This window comes from Podarcis pityusensis (genome assembly GCF_964106645.2).
Source record: "Podarcis pityusensis genome assembly, chromosome: 2".
NCBI classification, from domain to species: Eukaryota; Metazoa; Chordata; class Lepidosauria; order Squamata; family Lacertidae; genus Podarcis; species Podarcis pityusensis.
In genome coordinates, this window is record NC_138029.1 from 36,111,784 (window position 1) to 36,133,239 (window position 21,456).

General features: G+C 44.2%; 1 protein-coding gene across 3 annotated transcripts; it reads right to left on the minus strand.

Moving 5' to 3' along the window:
• Positions 1-7,554: 7,554 nt before the first annotated feature.
• Positions 7,555-21,456, minus strand: FOXJ1 (forkhead box J1). 3 transcript variants are annotated; one of them, XR_013982979.1, is made up of 4 exons: positions 20,356-20,717; positions 18,365-18,946; positions 8,060-10,782; positions 7,555-7,949 (listed from the first exon to the last, which is right to left on the minus strand). XR_013982979.1 is itself a non-coding variant. In XM_080995472.1 (4 exons), exons 3-4 carry the CDS (start codon positions 18,884-18,886, stop codon positions 9,964-9,966), a joined length of 1,341 nt encoding a protein of 446 aa, XP_080851598.1. In that variant the 5' UTR covers positions 18,887-18,946; positions 20,356-20,533; positions 21,423-21,456; the 3' UTR covers positions 7,555-9,963. The 3 variants fall into 3 exon arrangements, 2 of the variants coding, with proteins under 2 accessions (XP_080851598.1, XP_080851597.1); XM_080995472.1 differs by adding an exon at positions 21,423-21,456 and having other exon boundaries at positions 7,555-10,782; positions 20,356-20,533; XM_080995471.1 differs by having other exon boundaries at positions 7,555-10,782.

The window sequence follows — 21,456 nt, forward strand, 5'->3', positions numbered from 1 at the left end:
TGCATGGCTGTGGAAGAAAAAGCAGCAAGCAGGGTCGATGGCCATTGCACAGTTTGCGTTGCACAATTCTTGTTTGATCTGCCAAACTGCAATGCATTTGCTCTGCTCACACACACAGGGAAGAAAAAACCCTTCCTTTCTTCCCCGCTTTGGAGAATAGCCCTCAACGCTTTTTGTGAAACTGACTGGCTTAAACAAACAAATAAGATTCCACCACGTTCCCCCCTCCACACACTCACACACAAAAACCCCTGGCAAGCTCCGCTCGCTCCTCCCCACCCTCGCCTCGCTTGTGGTTTTGCAGTTAGGGAGGGAAGCGCGCCACTTCCCCCGGGAATGGAGCGAGGCCTTGAGGTGCCTGGGTGGGGAAGAGTCCTGCCCACAAGCTTTGGTGTTGGAAAACTCCTGCTTTTACCAGGCAAGCCCGGGCAGGCCGAGCAGCGAAAGGGCCGTGACCTGCCTTTCTCGGTGTTTCTCCCCCCCCCCCTTCTTTTTTCTCTCCCTGAGTACACATAGTGCTTTGTAAGAGGCGCTGTAGTCTCCCCCCAAGCTCACGTTGGAGGGCAAAGTTGACAACCCAGGGGGAGAAAGTTTTATTGTCTCGCATTCTTTGCGCTCAATCTCCTCCTTGTTGGCTGCTGGAAAGCATCAAGCTCTGAGGGAATCGAAGTTTAAAAATAATAAGAAAAAGAGGAAGAAAAAGGAAAAAAACAAGACCCCCGGCTTCAGTCCCCCCCGCCCCACCTCTCACCCTGGTTACGCCACCGTTGTTCCCATCTACTCTCCCCGCCACCCCCGTTACAAATGCATCTTGTGGGTTGCTGTTGCGCACAAATGTTTGAAAGGGTGGACCCGACCCAACCCCTCACTGGTGGGGTGGAAAACCACTCAGAAATTTGTTTCGTTTTTAAAACTGGACAAAAGGTGGTGGTTTCTCTCTCCCCACCTCCCACCCTTTTCCTCCTAAGCCTCGTATGACGATGCGGCTTTTATTTCGCTCTCCCTCCTGGGGCCTGGCTGACACTTTGCTGCTGCAAGAATCGTAGGAGGGTGGGTTTTTTTTTTCATCCGCTTCCACGTTTCCCTTTTATATTTCAAAGGGTTTCCATTTTGCAGGGGTGGGGGAGAAGCCGAAGAGAGTGGACTGGAGGCGGGGGGGGGGTCTTGCTTTTTTTAAAAAAGGCGCTGCTTGGCACAGCTGTTTTTGACAACTGCCCGGGCTAAACAACACGTAACTTGGGAGGCCTGCTGTCCCCCTGACAGACGGATTTGTACTTACTTAAAAGCCGTGGGGGTTGAGCTGGAGCAGCATTGCTGGTGTGGGGAGGTGGTTGACCCGCCGTCAGTCCCACTTTCCCTCCCCATTTAAACCTTCCCAAGCTCTTGGTGGCCCCATGGGAGCCAAAATCATACAGGTACCTGGATTTTTCCAACCCCAGCGACTTCAAGGTGATGGGGGGTTTTATATTGTGAAAACAGAAGGATGACCACACACACACACAAGGCAATCACAGGTTTCTCTCTTGTAACTGGGTAGTTTGGGCTGCGTACAACAAGGAGAGCTGAAATGGCCTATTGTCGGGGAATTGATGTCCTTTCTACCTCAGTTGATGCCTTTTCTGCATCAGTAGATTTGCTATGGAGCCCCCTGCACAATGTGCACACGTGGCCTCTTGGATGCTGGCAAGTGAGATACCCCAGCTGTGGTACATAATAGGAAATAAAACGAAAGGGATCTGAGCATCTTAGAATTCACTCAACGGTACTGTGGTCCACCATTATTATTATTATTATTATTATTATTATTATTATTATTATTTTAATGATAGTTTGGAAGACTTTTGTTGCAATGTCTCATGGATACCAGTCTCATCTGCTGAAGGGCTCTCTGTGGGAGTGGGAATATTAAGAGTTGGAGGGGAGAGAAGTTGGGGGTACAGGCAGGGGCAGGTAAATGGGTGAGGAGGGAGGAGATGCAGGGCCCTTTGCTCATGTACAACAGGAGTGGGGAACCCATTGGACTCCAGCTCCCATCATTCCCAGACAACATGGCTAATAGGATGGTGCAGAGATGATGGGAACTGTAGTCCAGCAACATCTGGAGGGCCACAAAAAGTTCAGCTAGATAGAGAGGTCAGATTGTTAGGAGTTGAGGCAGTCTGAATCCCTGTGCCCCCTTTTTAATTCTTGGATTATCTGAGCTAGCTTCCTGGTGAGGTGTTGGGACATTAAGTGGAACGAAGGAAGGGGATCTGTGCGAGATGCCACACCTCCATGTAATAATGATTTTAAAGGTCTTGTGCTTCTCACTAGCTGCCAGTTTCCACTTTCCCTATGGCTGTACCAAAGGTGAAGGTTTCCTGAACCAATGCAACTTCTCTAACATACTCCCTAGCTTATGAGACTGCTGAAACTTCCTATTAAAAAATACATGGATGCCTCCTATTGAAGCTGCCATACCCCAATGAAGCATGGTGTCCCATAAGCTCACAATTTTGACCTGGTACCACCCTAAAACAACCCACTCACTACATGGCTTGACCAGTGCGTGGCTGGCATTCTCTCCTGTACTGTTCCTCAAGTGCCTTTGTGCCACTCAAAGGTCATTAGTTCACCCTCCCTAACCTTTCATATTTCCTTCCCCCTCTTTGCCTCCAACTTCTTCGCAGAAGCAATTGCTTCTGATCATAATTAGCCTCAAGTGGATTCATCTATTACTGTCTCCTTTGTGTGTGCTTCACTCCTGTGCTTTTCTCAGGGCCATCTCTTCTCCACACCAGAGCTCTCTAGCTTGGAGTGAGCACAAGATAGTTTCCACTACAGAAATGGACTGAATTTTCTTCATTTCATCAAGTCCCCTGCCCCCGAGAAGGGGTGGGGGATCTTTTTCCAAATTAAAGGCCACATTTCCTTCTGTGCAACCTTCCAGGAGCCACAGGCCAATGAGGTACCTGGCCAGAGGTAAAAGTGAGCAAAGGAACTAAATCTCACCTCTGTACCATAAACTACTTTCTACACAAACACACATCTCTCTCTATCCTCATCCAGAGGGCATTAGCAGAGCTCAAGGACACATTCCAAAGCAGGGCAGTTGAGGGGGGTGGCTGAGAAGGGGGGTGCAGCTTGGGGAGAGGGGTGTGGAGGGCCACAGTCAGTCCCCGGGCCTGAGGTTCTCTACCCCTGCTCTAGAGTGTGAAGTGCTGCCTCAGTCCCTTCTTTGTTCTATCTGAAAAGGAAAGGATACTAATACACCTTTTCAGCTATGCTAAATGTCTATATCTTGAACCAGTCCCATTTTGCAGGTAAACCTTTATTTGGAACCCCACGGTGCAAAAAGAAGGGGGGGGATGATTTAGAGCAGGAGCAAAGCGCCCCTCTCTCTCTCTTTCTCTTTCTCTAACACACACATAAACACACACCCATGGTGCTCCTCTCCTCCTGAGTGTCTTTTCCTTGTCTTCACCCTGAGAGATAGCTCAGTTGGTAGAGCATGAGACTGTTGGTCTCAGGGTTGTGAGTTTGAACCCCACGTTGGGTAAAAGATTCCTGCATTGCAGAGGGTTGGGCTAGATGGCTCTTGTGGTCCCTTCCAACTCTACACTTCTATGATTCCCAAAGCTGCTTTTTGTCCTGGGCTTGTTAAAGGGTCCATCAGAGTAATGTAACATGCTTCTGCCCGTGATAGCTAATGTGATGCTAAAATATAGGGAGCAGCTCATCCTTACCAAAGCAGAGTTTCCAGGCAGCTGGTGGTGCCTGCAAATCCCACTTTTAGTGGGGTCCTCTTGAGTTCAAGCTGGGCTGCCAAGGGAAAAAGAATCATTGGCTTTCCTGCTGTCAAAGTGACACCAGGTGATCAACAGGTGGTGGCTCCATCCATCTGTTGAAGTGAACTTCAGGGGATGGGAAAATTCACCCTTGCCCTGAATCATTGAGGTCCAAAATGCTGCTCACTCCCTGTTTTTGGTCTTGCCTTCAGGTTGCCTAGTACGCCTGAGTCACTCCTCTGCACTACTGTAGCTCTGTTCTTCTGCTGTCAGCTGCTTGTGGAATTACAGCTAAGGCTCCACAAAGGAAGGTTGCCTTGCTGGGAGGATGTGCAGGGAAATATAAGAAATTAAGTGCTGAGCATCATGTCTCCCTAGTAGAATTGTCACTGGTTATATAACAGATCAGGAAAGCCCTTCCCTTAATCCCAGGTCTGGTTGCATTATGCATCATTGGTGCATCAAAATGTGATTGGGAACTGCCCAAAGCCATTTCAGTCCCCAAAGTAGGCCTAAACTAGCTTGAAATGAATCCAGACGATCTGGGGAAGTGTCTGTAGCAAGCTCTGGCCATGTTTTATTGGATGAATTTCAGTTGTTACAGTCTGGAGATGCGAATAATTGTGCAACAATTGTGCTGACTACTATCAAGTTGACTTGACCTTTGTCTTTCATGGTTAATACAGTGGTGCCTCAGGTTACAGACGCTTCAGGTTACAGACTCCACTAACTCAGAAATAGTACCTCAGGTTAAGAAGTTTGCTTCAGGATGAGAACAGAAATCGTGCTCCGGCAGCGCGGCAGCAGCGGGAGGCCCCATTAGCTAAAGTGGTACCTCAGGTTAAGAACAGTTTCAGGTTCAGAACAGACCTCCAGAACGAATTAAGTTCTTAACCTCAGGTACCACTGTACTATATTAAGCTGAATAGGATCTGGAGCCATGGAGTGGGCAATGCCACTTTACAAGAGAGGGAAGTCTTGAAAGAACCAGCTTTAAGGATTCATCAGGAAATTTCTTGGCACTATGTTGAATTATACCCAGTCCATCAGTAGTGCTAGAAAGCCCCAGTGTGGAAGCAGACCATTTTCTCTGTTGCTGTTTCCATTAAAGCACTTGTGGAATTAATGTTTTGCATTGCTACAGAGAATTTGTTTTTCAGAGCTTCTTGGTTGGAAGTTTAGCAAGTTTGACCATAACAGAGGCTTGTAAATAGTTTGTATTTGTAGTGTGTGCATTTTGAGAGATAGCTCCCACCTTGTTTGTATAGCACAGCCTTTGCCAACCTTGTGGCTTCCAGATGTTTTTGGGCTACAACACACATCAGCCATAGCCATGAGCTGCTCAGAGCAGTGGTCTAAAACATCTGAAGGGCAGAAGCCTGATGCAACAAATGAGTTTTGTGAGTAACTTTGTGCCATGTTCCTCCACCTAGATCCTGCGAGCAACAGGTAGGCCCAGTGCTCCCAGTTTGCCATAAAGGGGGGTGGGTAGGAGCATAATTTGATTTTTATCTCTGGTAGGTTCACCAGGAGGCAAATTGGATTGATTCCATTCTCTCACAACTTGCTCTTTTGTGCGCAGATGAGTAGTTGGTTCAGCCAGACACATTTGCCTTTCCTGTTAGAACTTCCATCTGCTGATTCTCCTCTAGACTTTGCTATATTTTCTGAAGCCATTGATCTCTAGAATTACACTGTGCTCCTGAAGCTGTATGGAGACTGGGACCAGGCTTTCAGCAGTAGGCAGTCCAGAAATTCAAGCCAACTTCCATAGACCTAAACTGATCTGTACCTCTTGAGAAAAGCTTGAACAAACTCACTATTTTAAATGTGCAAGACGAACATGAATTTAAATACCTCCTGATACTGGTCATCCTGATACTGGTCATTGACTGCAATAAAGCGACTTTACTCATTAGGAGAACACTGAAATTAGATTTGCAGCAGTATTAGGTTTTTTAAAAAATAAATTGAAGTAAAGTCACTGACTGCAACCAGAACCCATTGAAATCAAGGACAAAAATCTCATTGATTTGAATGCTGAATATTACATTTAGGTTGTGAATCTGAGAGTACATATTTACATATTTAGGTTTTTTCAGATATATGTGCTTCAAATGCCAAATCCCAAAATACAAAGAGACATAACAAAAAATCCATTGGATTTCTATTTAGTCCTATTGATTTTGGTGGAAGAGAGTTAAAGCGCAAACTCAACTCTTTCACTGAACAATAGGATTTTAAAATGCTGAACTCTGTGTGCCTCGTGCCCATTGAAAGGTGAATTCCAAATCTGAGTGCACTGAATTAAAATTCCAAATATTAAATTCAGCAAATCACTCCGTTTTGCCTCAATTATTTGTTTCAAAACTGATGCTGAGCACCTGGTCCATTTTGCATGTAAGTCCCCATTTCATTTTAGTTCTGAAATACGGTATGTGCTCTTCCATAATTTAAAATAAGGGCTTTTCTTTTCCAGTAGTTACCCAAACTAATTTTTATTTTTCAATAAACAAGCAATAAGGAGAGAGAGAGAGAGAGAGACATGTACACATATCTACGGACATGATTAAGGTTTCTAATATTGTTTCCAACAGCAACAGTTCCTAGCTTGCTATTTTTCATTAATCTAAACACACTCCAAAGAAAATCTAGTATTTTAACTCACTGTAAATTAACAACATTTCCAACAGCAAAGGAGTGGATTAGAATCTGAATTGCTCATATTTCAGTTCCATGTCAGTGGTTCCCCTCTTCCCCCATTATATTTAGGTGATCCATATGGTTCCCAGATACAGTACTCTTCTACACTCCCACTACAAATCAAATAGAGGGCTGAATCCTGCTCAGCTCCAGGAAGCTCTGTTGATTTTTATTAGCAATATTAATACCAGCTGGTCCCAGAATATGAACATACTTTGCCTTCCATTACTTTGCTTTTTCAGGTACTCATATGCCTGTGACTTTTCCAGGTGTGTGTGTGTGTGTACCTCCAGAGCAGTCTTCTTACGTTGACCTTTGGAGGCAATATATTTTAGACTAGAGATGGCCAGTTTGGGGGGCCATGTGCTTTATCACCCAAGTAATGAAGACTAGGCAGGTGGTGGCAGTTCATCTGTGAATGTCATGAGGCAGAACATTTTTACTACCCAGGAGGTGTGGCTCTGTTACCCTTTAGGAGTCTAGTACTTGCCAGGGTGTAAGCTGTCCATGCTCGGGGGGCAGTTTATTTTATCTGGGAATTTATTTCTGCAGACGCTTCAAGGAATAAATGGCGTCTATCCCCATCCCAAATATGGGACTACCTTGGTTCTGCCCAGAACTCATAAACTCTTGATTACACAAAAAAATCGTATCGGAGGTTGGATGTAGTCCACAGGTTGCCCTTTCTAGACTGTGTGCACTCTGCATATCCCAAGATAAAAAAATAAATGTGGGTCAAGTGCTTGGAAAATATAATGTGCAGCCGATGTGTATAGACAGTGTGCAGCAACTCAGAACCAAATGCACATTTACTGCACATAAAAACACCCCAGGCCATTTGGAATGGCCTTCAGTCTTCTGCCTATAGAGAGATTCAATGGCCTACCTTTGAGGGATGGTGTGAGGATGATTGTAAAGCATGCTGAATACTAAAAGTGCTAGGAAATAACAATGCTTCATTGCCGCATCTCTCCTTGCACACTAATGTGAGCACAGGACTAATATTGGCGGCAGAAAGCAAAGAGCTGTGCTTGGATTCTCTGCAGATTCATCTGTGTCCATGATGCGGGTTATTTTTTTAAAAAACTGTGAACAAAGAGAATGTAGCATGGGAAGCAGCCATCTCTAGGTGTCAAATTATTGTCCCTGGAAGTCTAGCTCTTTTGTTAAAATAAACTGGTGGGCGGGCAGAATACTCTGATGTGAACAGATGCGGTTCTAAAGAGGCATTTATCGCAGTTCATCATATTTGTCACACAAACAGAAAGCCTGCACTTTTCTCCCCAGGTTTTAGCCTTTCCCCACTTAAAATCATTGGGGCAGTCTGATTAAGGGGATGGAAACATTAACATTTCAAAACATAATGCACGTGGGTGTACATTATTCAGGAAGGTGCAGAGAAGTAAAGGAAAAAAGGATTGACGTTTGCTTGAAGAACGTTCTCTCTGTTTCTGCATCTGCTAAATGCAGACAGTAGAGCTCTACCATTCCAGAAAGGTAAATACCTATAAAATATCATCATGTTCCAGACAAGACTGCCAGGTTCCCAGGGGGAATCTCCATAACTATTGGGAATATGCAGAGTTTACTTTATTTGAATGCACATAAACCTTAAGATGACTATTGGCTTAACATTAGCTGTGGGCTAAACACCTAGCTGGGTGGCAACTTCAGTTCTAGGATGGAAGCTAAATAAGAAGGCAGGGGGAAGCTTTCATTTGCAGTTTCCACTGCATATACAGCCTTTGGCCTGTAACCATCCACTTAAGGCTATGGGCACACGTACGGTTTGAAATGCACAGGGCTTGTTATTCCACAGAGTGCTTTTGTATGTAGCACTTTGCCATTGTACATAGCTTTGCACAGCAACGTTGCCTAAAGCGGGATTTAGTCTCTGTGCTATCTGTACATACAGGTAGAAGGTTTAAGAAGCAGTGAACAGCGATGTTCTCTACTCCCCTCCATTCATGTAGCCTAGTCACACCCCCAAGCGCTGGAATAAATGGTGCAACACCTCACCGCACTTGCACATGTGTAGTTCCTTCCTCACTTTGAAAAAAAAGTGCATTTTAAAAATATGCAGCGGGATGTTGTCGGTATGTACGGCACCTCAAAAGTGCACTTTCATCCAGCACTGAATACAAATTATCACACAGTGTGTACCCACCATGAGTCTAGAGCCACTGATTAACATGCCCATTCGGAGTTTTGTTTTAAACTTTCGCTGGCTAGAGACTCAAATATAAGGAGACATTAACTAAAGCAGAGGAATATTTTAGAAGTACCCACCCGGGATCGCTTGGCCAAAAGGAGAGGAAAATAATAGCCCTTCATTACTGATCAGTTGTGTTGGCAACTGATTTGTCGGAGTCTGTCTTTTAATCACACAAATTCCTTCATAGCTTCCGGCTAGGAAAGGGTACGGTACTTTGTTAGTTGTTCAAGACTTTAAAGGGCCTGCCTGCCATGACTTCAAATGTCTAGGCTTTACAGTATACACAGTCAAGATTGCAAAAATGTAAAGAATTTAAGATACAAAAATAAGTAAAAAGGACCGTCTAGAGAATGCCAGGTCCCCATTTGTGGATTTTTAAAAATCCTCTACTGGCAGGAATTCCCACTTGCATATTTTATTACATTTCCCCTCTGTATAACAAATGCTTGATACACTTCAATCTTAATTAACATTATTACAAACAATCCTCATTCCCCACCCCCGCTGTAAATACTCTACTGATTGTGCCCTGTAGCTAAAAATATAGGTTTTGTAATAGATATATAGATATATAGTAGGCTCTCTATTTTATAAGCCTGAAAGATCTTGCCTTGTTGATTCATTTCTGAACATACAGATGTCGACATCTAAACTAGTCCTAGATAGACTGGTGGCTGAAATTCCTAGAATACAGATGGGAATTGTATTTGCCTGCTACTTAATTGTCCCATGTTTTACCTATAAGAAATTTTCCCTGGGTAGAAACAATGCAAACACACTCACATGGAAGAGAGGGATGGAGGGAGAAGCAAATGGACAAAAGGAGGAAGAGGAAATTACAGAAATCACAGATCTAACATGTTCTTAGTAACCAGAAAAGGCCAGCTCTTCCATCCTATTCCATTATATTCAAATGTCATGCCCTCCCCTGCAAGGAAGATATGCCCTTTTCAATTCCCTCCACCCCCGAAGTAGAAAAATTCCATATTTCTTTAAAAGAACACAAAAATAAGTACTGTATTATTATTATTTTGTTGTCTTTTGGGGTACAGAGTTCCCCGTGTGTTGCTTTCAGATACATCCTGCCAAATTCTCCAGATCTTTCCCTCCCCACCCCTGACACCTCTGCGATCCACGTGGTCCCAAGAATGAAGATGTCTTGTCTGCTAGAGGATTCTACTGTTAGTGTAAAGTCCTGCAGCACTGGGCCAATCTTGTTCATACAGCAGGTCAACCTGGGATGATCTTGAGCCTTCCAGCCAGGGCTCTTGTCACTCATTAAAGACACCCAGCATTGCTCCAGTCATTCATTTCCGTCTGCAATGAAGGATCGTTGAGTTCAAAGAGTGGATCTATGTTGACAGAACTCGAGAGGTAATCGTTTCTCCCTTCATCCCAGGGATGCTGGAGGAAAGAAGTGGCAATGAAGGTCTCGTCAAAGTCCAAGCTGTTCTGGTTGGATTCAGTTAGGATGTAATCCTGCCCGGCAGGGCACCACTCCTGTGGGCAGTCAATATGTCTTCCATGCACAGTCAAGTCTACATCCCTGGTTATTGGGCTGATAGGAGGAGTGATCTCCAGATCCTCAAAGGTGGAGAAGTCACCATTTAAAGTGGTGTCGAAGATAGCTTCCCAGTCAAAGTCACCTTTCAGAGACCCAAGCTCTGTCTGCTCTTCCTGAGTAAGCAGAGGGGAGCTGGAGAGACGGGCTGTCTTGCACATCCTCTTGGGGAGTGGCTGCTTGCGTTTATGGCTCATTTTCCCATCTGCTGGGTTCCAGTTCTGGTCGCCAGTGGCTTCTTCAAACTCTTTGAGCAGCTGCTGAGACTCCATGTTGATTTTCAGGATGCTGTTGTTTTTCCAAGATGCCGCCGCCTGGTGAGCCAATGAACTGGAGCCAGCATCCTGCTGGAGTCTTCCGGTGAATGCTGGGTGGATTTGCACGGGGGGCATCCTGCGCTTCTTGAACGCTCCGTTCATCAGCCTGTCTGCATACTGGGGGTCGATCTTCCAGAATCCACCTTTCCCTGGTTCGTCCTTCTCTCGTGGCACCTTGATGAAGCACTTGTTCAAGGACAGGTTGTGCCTAATGGAGTTCTGAAACCAGAATTAAACAAAATGAAGTTTTAATATCAGTAACTGCAAACATAAACCCACACTGAAGTGAATACAATGAAGGCGGCTGAATCAGCTGTAAGAGTGAAGGTCTTTTCAGCAAGGAAGAAGGCTGAAGTGGTTTGCCACAGTGAAACTGAATCTGGAATAGAATAATGCTTAAATGAGCCACGTAGCCAGGCATATTTCTACAGATAAATGACCATCCTATACAACTTTGAAATATATGGATTCGTGCCTCAACTCCCATCATGATATTTTAACCATCATGATCAACCAAGAACGTCAGATCATGTCACTTTAAATTCATACAAGAGCGACATGAACCAGAATATTTACTGGAAGTATTTTGTAAGAACCTTCATTTGAGATGGCCTATAGATGCCAATGGCAAGTGTGGGGAGATGAGGGGTGTTCTTTAGTACCCTGTCTGCTTTTTCTAGTGCATGCATTGCATAGAGTTAGGGCACATTCAACACACAGAACTTCCCAGAAATTCCCAGAAAGAATCCTGGGAACTGCAGTTAGGGGTGCTGGGAATTGTAGCTCTGTAAGGGGGAATTGATGCTTTTGAATTATGGTGCTGGAGGAGACTCTTGAGAGTCCCATGGACTGCAAGAAGATCAAACGCATCCATTCTTAAGGAAATTAGCCCTGAGTGCTCACTGGAAAGACAGATCATGAAGCTGAGGCTGCAATACTTTGGCCACCTTATGAGAAGAGAGGACTCCCTGGAAAAGACCCTGATGTTGGGAAAGATGGAGGGCACAAGAAGAAGGGGACGACAGAGGACGAGATGGTTGGACAGTGTTCTCGAAGCTACAAACATGAGTCTGACCAAACTGCGGGAGGCAGTGGAAGACAGAAGTGCCTGGCGTGCTCTGGTCCATGGGGTCACGAAGAGTCGGACACGACTAAACGACTAAACAACAACAACAACAACAACAAGGGGGAAACTACAGTTCCTGGGACTCTTATGGGGAAGCCATGTGTTGGATGTACTTTAAATGTAGGGTATGGATCTGCCCTTAGTGTCAAGGTTTGATTCTGCTAAAATGTTCAAGGTTGCCCTGAGCTTTCAGGAAAAGATAGGTATCTTATGTGTGTCTATATTACAAGTTTAAACGACTTTCAAAGCACACCCTGGCTTTCAAATTGCTGTTCTGTGCAGAAGTCTCTAAGAAATAATTCTCAGCACTCTTGCAAAGCTACCATTTCCAAGGTGTTGTCAAGGAAGTCAAGAAGAGAGCTAAATGAGATTAAATCTGTTTAAATCTGTACTTAAAACTTTTCATAAATAATAATACTTAAAATGTGAAAAGGGTCTTTCATCTCCCTCATAGTACACAGACACTCGTTCTCTTATTGACACACCTTTTCTAGTCTGCTGCCCTCCTTCCATCACTCCTTTAAATAACAAACATGCCAGCAGAAGTGGAGCCAAGACTGAGCCACCGAGAAACTAGAGTTATTAGGGGGAATCCCAAAATTTACAGAAGTACAAAACATCCTTAAAAACAACTGATGTGGTTAAAAAAAAGAGATGATACTCAGTAACCACAAAAAAAATTAGTTTCAGCTGGAAAAGAAAACCAGAAAACCATGGTGGAATAGCCTGAAGACAGGTATGGATGGATGTACAAGATAATATAATGATCCAGTCCAGTGTTGGCACGAGAAAAAAATATGGATGGTGGAAGAGAAAGTGCAAAGAGAGTTTTGATGGAGGCATATGTGGAAGATTAAGAGGAAAATTGACCTCTGGAAATAAGGCACCCCAACAATCTCTGCAGGTGGAGGGCAAAGAAAGAGAAGTAATTTTTAAGCAACCACATGCCCAGCCTTGCTGTCCTTTAGTGATGCTTAAGGAAAGACATTTATATTCCCCCAAGCTCCAGCTCATTCAGAATTACTGGAGGGGGAGAGCACCTTAATATAAGAAAAAGCTAATGTAGATGTCCTCCATTTATCCTGAGTGTCAGTCATCATAAGATCAAGTGTCTCCTTTAATATGCCAACAACAACAACACCCTGCCCATCTGGCTGGGTTTCCCCAGCCCCAGTTACAATGAATAGTTTCTTTCAATCTAAGAGACTACATATTAGGTCTGGACCAGAACAGACTGTAATGCAGTGAAATAGTGTAGTAGAAATAGCGCCTTTTCCCCTTCCATGGTGCTAGAAGAGACAGTTTCTGTTTCACTAGTTTTGGTCAGAAGTGTTCACAGCAACTTTCTGAACAGTGAGATGAAGAAGATCACCATCTCACTTCCTCAAAATCAGAAGAGAACAGACCTCAGTGCTTTAGGAGACCAGAAAGGTAAGCTAGACATTTTATGGCCCTCATAGTTGGATTGTTTTTTAAATTCCATGCTAGCCAGAAAACTGATTTTGGCCTGGCTGATGTGTCACTTTAAAAACCTATAGTTTAAAAATGAACATGCAAGGTACTTGAGGCACTGTTAACATCTCAGCTGCTTTGCTCTTCCTCTGCTCATGCTAGGCTGCTAGGATTATATCTAAACCTGGGCTCATTGTTTTTTTCTCCCTCCAAACAAACCATAAACTGTAAATTACCTAAGTTTGTTCTTGGCTTCTGGCTTCTGGTTTGCTTGCACAAAACAAACAGTGAGCTCAGGTTCTCAAGTGTCACTAATCCAAACCATGGTTTCATTCCTGGCAGGCGTAGGGGAGGAATGAAGCAGCTGCGGTTTTTGCTCTGTGCACCAGCACACTGCAGGTTCGCCTTTTGAAGCACAGCTAAGCTTCAAATGATGTGTGAACCAACATGTCTGATGCTCAAGGATTATCCCATAAACCACAGCTACCATGGTACACTATGGTGCTAAATATGACGACACTGTGAAAGAACCACTTCATTTGACAGAAATGGAAAAGGGGACACAACATAACTCCCCCCCCCCTTGCACTGCACACTCACTGGCCTCCTTGGTATGGATTGCTTATATTTACACACCCATGTACGACACACATTTGTGCACCCATGGAACATCCTTTGGTTGGAATGGACTTCATATGAAATCACCCTCTGAATCATCATAAAAAGAAAAGAAAAATCAGAAAAGCTCTAGAAAAAAATAGCAACAAAGAGAGAAACCAAAAGAAGGGGCATTTACTGTTCCCATAGAGCTACTCCTCAGAAGAATGAATGTGCGTGTCTGGAGTGATGTGCACAATCAGAAAGCAAACTCTGTTATTGGGTAAATAACACCCTCTTATAGAGCACAAAGCCATGAGGGTGTTAAGAGATTGGATATGGTAAAAGATTGTGTGCAAGAGTTTTTCATTCTTTTTTTTTTTCTTTAAAAAAAATGTTGCCTGGATATCTTTATGCTTATTCATCCATAATCCGTATTGCCAAAGAGCAAAAGCAAGGCTTGAATGCCTGGAGGGCTAAATAATAATAAGAAGCTATTCCTCTAGGCTGAAACTCCCTGGGCATCTTGGCTCCTTTCCAAAGCACACAGCTCCCACAGGAATCTCTCCCCATCCCCCCACCCCCCTGCTTATGGGTGGCATGACATTTTGACTTTGTGTCTGCACTTACAGGAACTGGGGTTGACGAGGCGGGTGAGAACATGGGCACGATGGGAAAAAGGGGAAAGAAAGAAAAAAAAGAAAGAAAAAGAAAGAAAGGAGAAAAGAAAGAAAGAAATTCCTGTGAACGCGCTGGTCTCCGATGAGTCAGAATTTACTGTTTAATGAAATTTTACAAGGGTCAGAGAATAACCCTCTCCCCTGCTAGAGTCAGTTTAAATCTGCTGGGCTTGCCTACAAGCTGATTATTACCCAGCTAGTTAGCATATTTATCATTCTTCCCTGCAAGGATCCATCAAACCACCTGCATCACGATAAAGAGGGAGTGAATACTGGGTTTTTGTTTTTTTAAAAGGGGGAAAGAAAGAACAGGAAAGTTTGCATCAACCACATCAATATGCAAGGGTTTTTCTTTCTTTCTTTTTGTACTTATTAATCCCCATGTTGTTATTAATTCTGTAAAACATAAAATGTTCCAATCTCATAGGAAACCTAATGGATTTAGTTTTGGTCAATACCTTTATTAGGATTTAGGACCACTAGAATGTCAGAAAATAGTGAGCAAGCTTTTGAGTTCTCCAGAAGTCTTCATCAGGCTAGATGTTACACTTGTTTTATGCATTGTGACCATGGTAGGAATCAGAAACATCCACTACACTGAGCAGCGTTATTGTAGTGACTGCAAGCAATAGTGTTTTGGCACATCAAGAGACCTGGTTGTGATACAGTCTACTAGGAGGATTGGAAACAAGCTTAGCAGTGTGTAGTGGCAGCCTTTTGACAGGTGATGGAATGACAATAATTCTGTACCATGTCATGTCATCACCATCATATCCAGCCACCTAGAATCTAACTCTTTCACTAATCACTTAGGATGGAGAGGAAACTCTTTGTTTCACCTTAAGCAGGGGTGCCAACTTCAATAAAATACTGGAGGGCCCAGATAAGCCCCACCCCTTGTAATTGATCACATGACGCGGTGCACGCACACCATTTGAATGACAATGCCCATCAACTTAGTGGGGGGGTGGTCCCCTCAATTTGGGGGGGGGGTGAATTCCCTTCAACCCCTAGGAGTTGGCTCTTATGATCTTAAGGATGATGTGACAAGGAACATCTCAAGAGGGTTTCCCTCAAGGATTCAACACTAAAACTACCCATGAATATCAAACTGTCACATCAATTGTCAGAAATGAATGATATGTACTCATCATTTTCCTTTGACTGAGATGATGATGATGGTTATTATTTTTAGAAAACAGTGCTTTGAGAGCAGAAGGGAAAGTCCATGGTATAGAATTAAGAGTGGGTGCTTGAAATAGGCTGACTTTTGGGTCTCCGTCTATTGGTGTGGGGCTACAGATTCACTGTCTTACCAGGACTATTTGAAGGACATAAAAAAATTACAAGCCATATAGATGCTACAGCAATAGAGTCCAGTTAAGTACCTTATAAAGACCTGGTGAACAAATTTTATTTGGATTTTCTGAAAGGCAAAACTTTCCCTCTTTTTTCCTACCCAAACTTTTACTTGTCCAGCCTACCGTTGACTCAAATATTTTTAAACCTCAAGGAGCCAAAGACACAAATGAGTCTACCATGTATCACAGACATTGGGAATTGAAGGAGGTGGTGCTCAAGGACAGAGATTCCTCCTTACACTGTAGTGCTTGCTATGGGAGGGAGAGAGCCTCAACATGCATTATTTCAATATTGTTGTTAACATGGTAACAAAAGTGAATTTATTCTCATTACAGGCCACAGCCTTCATTGCTGGCTGATGTCTTATGTCCAAGGCTGTTCAGCTGGTGGTCATGAGACTTTGGCTCTTCATATGCTGTTATTGGATTTCAACTCTCATTACCCTCAGCCAGCATGGCCATTGATCAAGGATGATGGGAATTGTAGTCTAGCAACACCTTGCAGGTTACTTACACCTCTCCAAGAGGTTAGTGAAAAGTTATAATATTTCTGTCTTTGACTATTTGAGGCACTGCATACTTCTGATCCAATATCCCAGCCATTCTACACTTAGATGCACCTCTTTCCTAATAACCTCTCTCAAATCTTTATTTTGCCTTATCTCAAATGCTTCTCCACAGTCAATCTTGGAAAGCATCAGGTCGCACAGAAAAGACACATCAATTTCTTTGGCACTTGTGTTTCCTCCTCAGTGGATCAAAGGGTAGGATAGGGGGGAAAGAAATTTATACCCCTGACTTTTTCTCCTCTTTCTCCCTAGAAGTGTATGAAGCAGTTGCTTGTTTTAAATGCTCTCCAGGCATGATGCAAATCGGCCAAGTATATCCTACTTGTGTGACCAACTAAATTTTGGATACAAGAAGTTAAGCTTCCAGATACCGAATATGGAAGATAGTTCCATATTCAAAGAGCTGGTTTCCAAAGCCCTCCTAACAAGATTGTTCCCACTGAAATCTGGGAAAAAATCAAAGACATTTCAGGGTGGAGCATTAAGATTTACAGCAAAGTGCAAGGCTTACTCTTGGGTATATTCAAGATAAAATTTATTTTAAAAAACCAGGTATCCTGAGAGCGTTTGTTGTGACTATTTTTTCTACCTCATTGTAACCAGAAATATAAACACTTGTGGGGAATAATCACATGTTATCCACAATGAAGGATGGAGTGGGGTTGACTGCCCCCTTCCCTCTCTAAATGGTACCCCTGCCTCCCAGTTGTGCAGTTAATTGACTCCAGAAGTCCATTTATGACTGATTGGATTATCAGCATTGAGCATCCAATGAAAGATTGGAGGAGAATCACCTCTAGGCAATGCCACCCGCCTCTTGGCTCCTACTCTGGCCATCTTTACTTTTCTTTTGCCCTCCACCTGTTTCCTTCTCTTTTCCCCTTAACTGCCCCTGTGTTGTTTTTCAGTACTTTCTATGGCACTTCCTTTACGCTTGTTGGAGCCTCAAAAAAAAGGACATTCTCTCAATCATCCGCAGTCTTTGTTAGATAATTGCTACCTTCAAAAGGAGAAAATGCCTGTTTACATTGCTCTGCTTTCTCATTTACCACAACCTCTGTGTGCTACTAAGTGCTTATTCCAGGCAAAACACCTTGATAGGAAACATACCAAGCAACAGTAATTGCACTCTAGGGAGAAGGAAGCACAGAAAGAAGCTGCAGCATGAACACTACAAACACTTGGTCGCTTTCTAATGTCATAGAAGGTTGACAGGAGATCTGTTCCTCATCTCGTGGCAAGAGGGTCTTACAGCCACCTGACCACAAACATAGCTGGTTCTCCTGTAAGGTGGCACAACTGACAGTGATGGAACCTTACATTATGTATATATGACAAAAGATGATCCAGGAAAAAGGGTGCTAGTGTTTAAATTTGCACACCCACCATACATTTAAAGCACATAACCACCACCACCCCTTATAATCTTGGGAACTGCAGTTTGTCATAGCTGCTGGGGATTGCAGTTCTGTCGGGGTGAGCTACAGTTCCCAGGATTTATTTGGGGTGTGAATGCTTTGAATGTGCTCAAAAGGTATGATGTGGGTCCAGCCCCTGGTTGCAAACCTAACTCTACTTAGCTGGGAGTAAGTCCCATCAAGTAAGTCCCTGGCGTGCTCTGGTCCACAGGGTCACGAAGAGTCGGACATGACTAAACGACTAAACATCAACTGTGTTGTGTGTTAAGAATGCATGGAGCTGTTTGCTGCTCTAAGCATGGCCATTTTTAAGGATTCTGGCCAAGTAGTTTAGATTTCCTTCATTAGCATATTAGGTGTACACAACACTTGCTCACATGGAAATTATGAGCATTTAAATAGTGGTGAAACAGTTTCACTGTCAGATAATGCAAGTCATAGAAGCATCAAGGCTGATTTGGGAGGATGGCTGGTCATGAACTGCAGTGGATAGCCAACAGAAAACATGGAGACAGTAGCAAGTGCACTATAACCTCACCCACATGACTGGGTGGCCAAAATGCAGAGAGGTATGGGCTGTCCCATCCTAGGCACCTACCTGCCATGTGGGGTCTGCATGGCGGAAATAGCAGAAATTATCTGTAATCCATTTATAGATGTCTGAGAGGGTGATTTTGGTTTTCTTGCTTGCTTCCATCGCCATGCAGATGAGCGTGGCATAGGAGTAAGGAGGCTTTACATGGGGATTAGTCTTGTAATCTATGTCTTCTAATGGCTGGCCTTGCAGGTGTGCAGTCCTGGATGTGGAAGAGGAGATTGGCTTGCCAGGGGTATGGGGCATCCCCATGCAAGCCGGGTCACCAGCTAGAGGGGAACACGGTGCAGCAGAGCCAGGGATCTTGTGATAGCCGTGAGGATCTGTGCTGCAAGGGGAAGAGCTTGCCTTGCCCATGTTGGCGTTGATGATGGAGAATTCTTGAAGCCACTGTAGGCTGGTCAAGCTGTCGTCCAGGTTGCTCGAATCCGCCATGCTGCTTTCCTGGCCTTTCTCTTCTTCAGACTGCACGTTCAGCCAGCTGTCAGTCATGTCAGGGGAAGCCAAAATAGGCAAGTCCAACATTCAGGAATTGTGGGAGAGCAGGAAGGGGGAAGAAGGGGGAAGGGCAGGGGGGTGACAATCCTGCAACAATAACACGAAGAAGTTCAAAGCCCCTAACAAATGGGCGGCTCACAAACAAACACTTGAGCAGGTTGTTTTCTAGCCAGACACTAAAAGCACTGGAGCCAAATATACCCTTGAAGTAATCCCAGAGAATTGAGCCATCCCTGGGTGTAGGATCCCCTTCTCAAACCAGCCTGCTTAACTGGCCTGCTTTATGCAGACCACAGCCTAAGATGGGTGGAATTCACCCAAATGCCCCTTTTTTTCTTTTGTGGCAAGATTTTTCGCAAAACTGCCAAGAATCTAAGTAGCATTTGTTCCTATTGAAACACTTAAAACCCAGCTAGAAACATGCAACTGAAATGAACATGTTAGTATCTCCTTCTAGGTAAATAAAAATTTCTTCAGCTTCATAAATGCTTCAGCTTGCAAACCTGACAGTCCCTAACCCTTTTACAGATTCCATCTTAGTGATTTGAAGTAGCCTCTGTTTTAAATCTGTCATTGATTCCTCACTCAATGCACAACACCATCAGCTTTTGTTTTTGTTTTCTTCAACATCAGAGGTATGAATACTGCCCTAAAAATGGTTAAGATGGTGGGAGTTTCATGCCATTCCATAATGCCTAGAATTTCCAAGGCTATCTTGGGGATAAACGTGATTCAATTTTTTAAAAAAAGGAAAATCTACCTCCAGCAACACAATCCATAAGTTGAAGCACTTTCATTAAGGCAAGTGGCACCCCAGTGCCAAACACATTATGTGATGTATATCCCATTGATTTCAATGGGACCTACCTTCAGGTAATGGGCTTAGGGTTGTAAATTGCTCCCATTGATTTGGCAGGGAGCTAAATCGGTTTAAACCTGACTGCTTTGACTCAGCTGGTTCATAGAGCAGAGGGTAAAATCACACCTAGGCTGCTCAAGGCTGTAATCCTGTACCCAGAGAGTAAGCCCCATTTACCTCAATGGGGCTTAATGCCCAGTATATTATGCATAGGACTGGGCTGCTTTGAAATCCTATGAATCTTGTATGCCACATATGTAAGCATAACAAGAGGGTGTTTAGGTTGGAGAACCAGAAGAAGAGTGGCCGAGTACCTGTATTTAAGCTTTACTCCCCCTGAACTAGTACATGAAGATTAATGCCAACCATCTTCACATGAAAAACACAGAATTCAATCAAGCCCCCAAAAGGCTCTTACCATGGATTATTTCTTCCCCTTTTAAATGAAAGTGTTGTTACATTTGCGTTGATGGATTCATGAGAGGGTCCCTCTGCATTCACGTCTGGCCAGAACCATAAAATAAAAAAAAATTGTGTGCTGGGAGGATTCCAGCCTCCCCAGGATAACGTGGCGGAGAAATAAAGCTGGCCTGCCCTCCCCGCCTTATGAAGAAACAAATAATTCCGTTTATCTTACCTGTTCCTACGAAGGAATCCCACTACCGTCAAGTGTTTACTACTAAGCGCCGAATATTCAGTGGGGTGAAGTGTGTGGCGGTGGGGGCCGGGTAGGGAAATAGGGTAGATTTCTACTGCTCTCCCGTTGGATGAATTATTACGCCCCTCGCTGCCAGAGCCCTTTTATTCCGGAGCCGCTGTGATTTGTAAGCAACAGAATGACTGTCAATAAGTAGCTGCTCCGAAAGGCTTCTCTGGATGCTATGGAGACGCTCCGCCCCTATAAACAGCTTCTGCCCCTCTCATTGGTCCTCGGATCTCCATGGAGAGCGCAATCACTTGACAGGGTTTCTCTCTCTCTCTCTCTGCGGTTCTGCTACTTTGCGCAAACTTTGTTTTGCCCCCCATCCATCTCTCTCCCCTCCACATCGCGCCCCCCTCCCACCTGCTTCATTTGCCACCAGTTAATTTTTAGTCACGGATCCTGGCTGCCGTGTTGGGAAAAGAGAAGCTTATGAAACCTTTAAAATCTAAGTGCTTTTAAATATCTGATGAAACGCAATCGCACGCATTTTTTTAAAAAAATAAACGAGGGGGTGGGGGGCTTCTTTTCAAAAGCGCGTGCTTGTGTGTGCGCGCGCCCCCCGTCGGCTGCTTTGCTTGTAAGGGTGGCTCGGTTGGTATGTGGCCACTGCGCACACAGAGGGGTGGGGGTGGGCGCTTGGGAATTATTTGCTGTGAGTTTCATTAAGACAAATTAAAGTCCACTTGAAACAGCTCCCAGATGCCCATTATTCTTCGGGATACTAAAGGAAAGCTGGAGGTGTGTGTGGGGAGAGAGAGAGAGAGAGAGAGAGAGAGAGAGATCTCCTCTGCCAGGAATAAACAACCCAGCAACCAGAAAGATTCCAGGCCTTGGAAAGAAAGGGAACGATTTCAACCGCCTGCTTCTTCCTTTCACTGGGGCAATTTCCCCCCTCATCTCTTTAGCTTGGCGTTGCTTTTGCCCCCTCTGATCAGCAGGGCAGGGCAGTTGCTGACTCTCCTCCCCCCTTCAACTCCCCCTCCCAATCGACGAGACATTACCTCTGCTTTGAAGTTATATTTGAGAGAAAACGAT

Excerpts from the sequence above, each read along its gene's own strand:
- FOXJ1 (XM_080995472.1), bottom strand. The coding sequence starts at position 18,886 with ATGTTGGACTTGCCTATTTTGGCTTCCCCTGACATGACTGACAGCTGG. Across the intron at positions 10,783-18,364 it reads ATGCAGACCCCACATGGCAG|AACTCCATTAGGCACAACCT; the intron begins GTAGGTGCCTAG and ends TTCTGGTTTCAG.